Raw genomic sequence first — 3,594 nt, 5'->3', positions numbered from 1 at the left:
TGTGTAGAAGGGGGCAGAGAGGAGGATGATGAGGATGATGGGAGTGCTGATTATAGAGGTAAGCTGCAGTATGGTAAATATGGGAGGCACCTGATCAGATGGCTCTTGGAAATCTTGAAAGGGATTATGGCAGACAACAGAGAAACCTGCTTAATACCACAAGTAACAAGAAATGCAAAGATAGAACTATTCTCTTGAGCAGGGGTTTGATTTTCTTCCACTCTGCTCTAGGAATCTCAGTAGAGCTCAGCAGCTAGAAGTTTAATCCAGTATGTTATGACCCAAACAGATCAATTTACCCCTGAAGTATAACCTTCATTTGTAGTAGGAGATTGTGCTTTTCTTAATCATTTATCTCTCTATCTCCTCTAGTGTTTTACCCCTGACAAGAATGCCATCAATGTTTGTTGAATTGAATTATCCACTATTAGAATATATTCCATATGAAAAATTTATATATTTGACTATTCTGAAGATATCCCAATGACTTTTCTCAGGGCAGCCTTCATCTCCTTATTTCGGAGGCTATAAATCAGGGGGTTTAAAAATGGTGTCACAACTGAGTAGAACAAGGTTATTATCTTCTGTGCTTCTCCTGAGTTGTCAGATGTTGGGCTCACATACATGATCATCAGACTCCCAAAGAAGAGACAGACCACAGCCAGATGAGATCCACATGTGGAGAAGGCTTTTCGTCTACCAGCTGCTGAGGGAACTTGCAACACAGCTCTTAGTAACAGGATATATGATCCAAGGATGTAGATTGCAGTGAGAATTATGATGAGGGAGCTTATGATATAAGACAGAATTTCAGTGGTAGGATCAGGGGCACATGATAGAGCCATGAGTGGATCTAGGTCACAAATAAAGTGATCAATGATGTTGGGACCACAGAATGTCAGCTGGGAGATCTGTACAGTAGATAGAAAATAGCTTAGGAAGCCAAGCACCCAGCACACAGATATCAAGGTGTAACAGTGCTGTAAGGTCATTTTGGTTGGGTAATGCAATGGGTGGCAGATGGCAAGATAACGATCATAAGCCATGATGCATAAGAAGTAGGCTTCAGTTGTACCAAGAGAGGTGAAGAAATAGAATTGGAGGAAGCAACCAGCAAAGGAGATGGTTTTGGTCTCTGAGAGGAAGTTTTCCAACATGCTGGGAACAGTGGAGGTGATATACCAGATCTCTAGGAAGGCAAAATTCCCCAGTAGGATGTACATGGGAGTGTGGAGTCTCTGGTCCCACTTCACTGCACAGATGATGGCCCCATTTCCTATCATGGTCAGGATATAGACTATCAAAAATAAAGAAAAGAGTAAGATCTGTATCTCCCAGTCCCCAGGGAAGCCTAGGAGGATAAATTCAGTCACAGTGTGTGCTTCTGACTTGTTCATTGGTTCCTGAGCTGTGGAAAAGACAAAAGACACAGTTATATAAATTGTCTTGTATCTTGGGCAACTCTAGAACAGAATTTTAATGAGGCCATTTGAGAGTTTGTAGGGTAAACAATAAACAAAGCTCATATGGAAACCACTTTGTAAAAATCTTTTCTTCCTCCCACCTCTCTAATTTTTAACCTTTCTTAAAACACCTCTTCATACTTCAAGGTATCATTATTTCTTGCTTATCTGGTTACAGAATGCTCGATTCCATGTAGAGAAGAGACCATAAGATTTTCCTTCCATTTGTTTATTAAGATTGTGTGTGCCCTTTAGTTGGTTAAGGAGGAATTGCTATTTAAGAGAAATTTTAATAGGTATAGGATACAGTGATAGTTGGGGAAATGAACAATTTAATTTACAAAGCTTCTTCCAGGTTAGTTGTGATTCTCTTCTTACTATGAAATGTTTACTTATTTTCCTTAGTCATAGCAGTGCATAACACCACATAATCTTATCATTTTCTGAAATGTTAACTTTATTAATCTTAATTTATTCATTTATTAATAAAATAAAAATATTCTGAAGCATTTGTTCTAATCTAGATGAAATATCTTTCAGCTATCCATGCCAAGAAAACAATGTTGTATTCCAAAGGCACTGATTTCATTCTTATTTAGGACATAAATTTTATTAAAGTTAGGAAGGAATCCTCACAGAGACAGATTTTGTTGGTTATCAGACTAAGTTCAGGAGCTTTGTTTTTTGAATTCTTAAGTAAAAGAAATTTTTCTTTAACTTACCTTTGACCAAGTTGAAAAACACCATGGAATATATTTGAGGAATTTTTGTTCCTTTGTTAATAAAAATAATTCCTTGTTTTCATCGACTAAATGAAGTGGTGTGACCTTTTTGTTACACCCTGGACTTGACCTTTATTTTCTAGGAAGACAGATCATCATTAAGGGTACATCCCTCCTCATGTAAAAGAGACATTCAAGGAAGAGCTTTTAGAGTGTCTGGGAAAATGGGGTAGTGGTGGCAGGCAACATTTGAACCTTATTCCCATGAGATCTGGTTCAAAGAAGCAATATATCAATTATGGTGAACTTTTTAGAGACCGATGTGCCAACCCTCATGGCACATGTGAGCCCTTCCTGGCTACCCCAGATGGGAGAGGGGGGAAGCACTCCCATTAGACTGCTGGGCAGAGATGTGGATAATGAGAGAAATGTTCTCAGGCACGTGGAGAAGGGAAGGGAAACAGCTTTCTCTGGCCCACTTGTGGAATAGGTTCAACAATACAACAATACATATTTATACTCAATTGGATATAGAAATCTATTTTACTGTTCAGGGAAGTAGAAAGGGAAAGGAGTAAGATGCAAAAGTTACAGTTAGGAAGACAGATTAAAGAGACAGAAGTCAGAAGCAAAACAGATTTTTTTAAGAAGGGATCAGGGTAAAGACAATAGGATGGAGGGAAATGAAGAATTAGCAGTCATAAATGTGAATATGAATAGGATGAAATCACCCACAAAATGAAAGCAGATATCAGAATGAACTAAAAAAAATCTATCATTATGTTGTTTATAAAAGGCGCTGGGACAGAATCTATTATGCTTCAGTTGAAGTAAAAAGGCAGTGGTAGCAGTCAGTCTTGGACAGAGCAAAAGCAAAAAGTAGACCTAATAAAAGGTAAAATCAGGAAAATGGCATTTTACTAAAAGATACCATGAATGATGAAATAATTAAAAATATATAGCAAATTTCTCAAGTATATAGGGAACAGAGTCAAATTCATAAAAAATAATAGCCTTCTTTAATTGGTAAATGGTCAAAGGATATGAATAATTTTCAGAAGAAGAAATAAAAGCTGACACATCACCTGAAAAATGCTCTAGATCACTAAAATATAGAGAATTGCAAATTTGACCAACTCTGAGATACCACCTTAAATCTATTAGATCAGTTAACATTAAAGAAAAGGAAAATCCCAACTCTACATGCTAGAGAAGATATAGAAAAACAGGGAAACTAATGCAGTATTGGTAGGATTGTTAACTGGTCTAACCATTCTGGAGAATAATTTGAAACAATGCCCTAAAGACTACAAAACTGGGCATACCCACTTACCTAGCAGTACTACAACTAGGTGTATTTCCAAAAATGATAAAAGAAAAGGGAAAAGTATCTATATATTAAAAATGTT

The 3,594-nt window shown here is 37.0% G+C and overlaps 1 protein-coding gene across 1 annotated transcript; it reads right to left on the bottom strand.

The window, feature by feature from the left end:
* Window positions 1-464: 464 nt before the first annotated feature.
* Window positions 465-1,424, bottom strand: LOC103102315 (olfactory receptor 11H4-like). The gene has a single exon (XM_007480121.2). It carries the CDS (start codon window positions 1,395-1,397, stop codon window positions 465-467), a length of 933 nt encoding a protein of 310 aa, XP_007480183.2. The 5' UTR covers window positions 1,398-1,424.
* Between the last annotated feature and the right edge of the window lie 2,170 nt (window positions 1,425-3,594).

Source organism: Monodelphis domestica, chromosome 1 (assembly GCF_027887165.1).
Source record: "Monodelphis domestica isolate mMonDom1 chromosome 1, mMonDom1.pri, whole genome shotgun sequence".
Lineage (NCBI taxonomy): Eukaryota > Metazoa > Chordata > Mammalia > Didelphimorphia > Didelphidae > Monodelphis > Monodelphis domestica.
This window is presented reverse-complemented; position numbering and strand designations above follow the sequence as displayed.

Coding starts and splice junctions, on each gene's coding strand:
- LOC103102315 (XM_007480121.2), bottom strand. CDS start 1,397: ATGAACAAGTCAGAAGCACACACTGTGACTGAATTTATCCTCCTAGGC.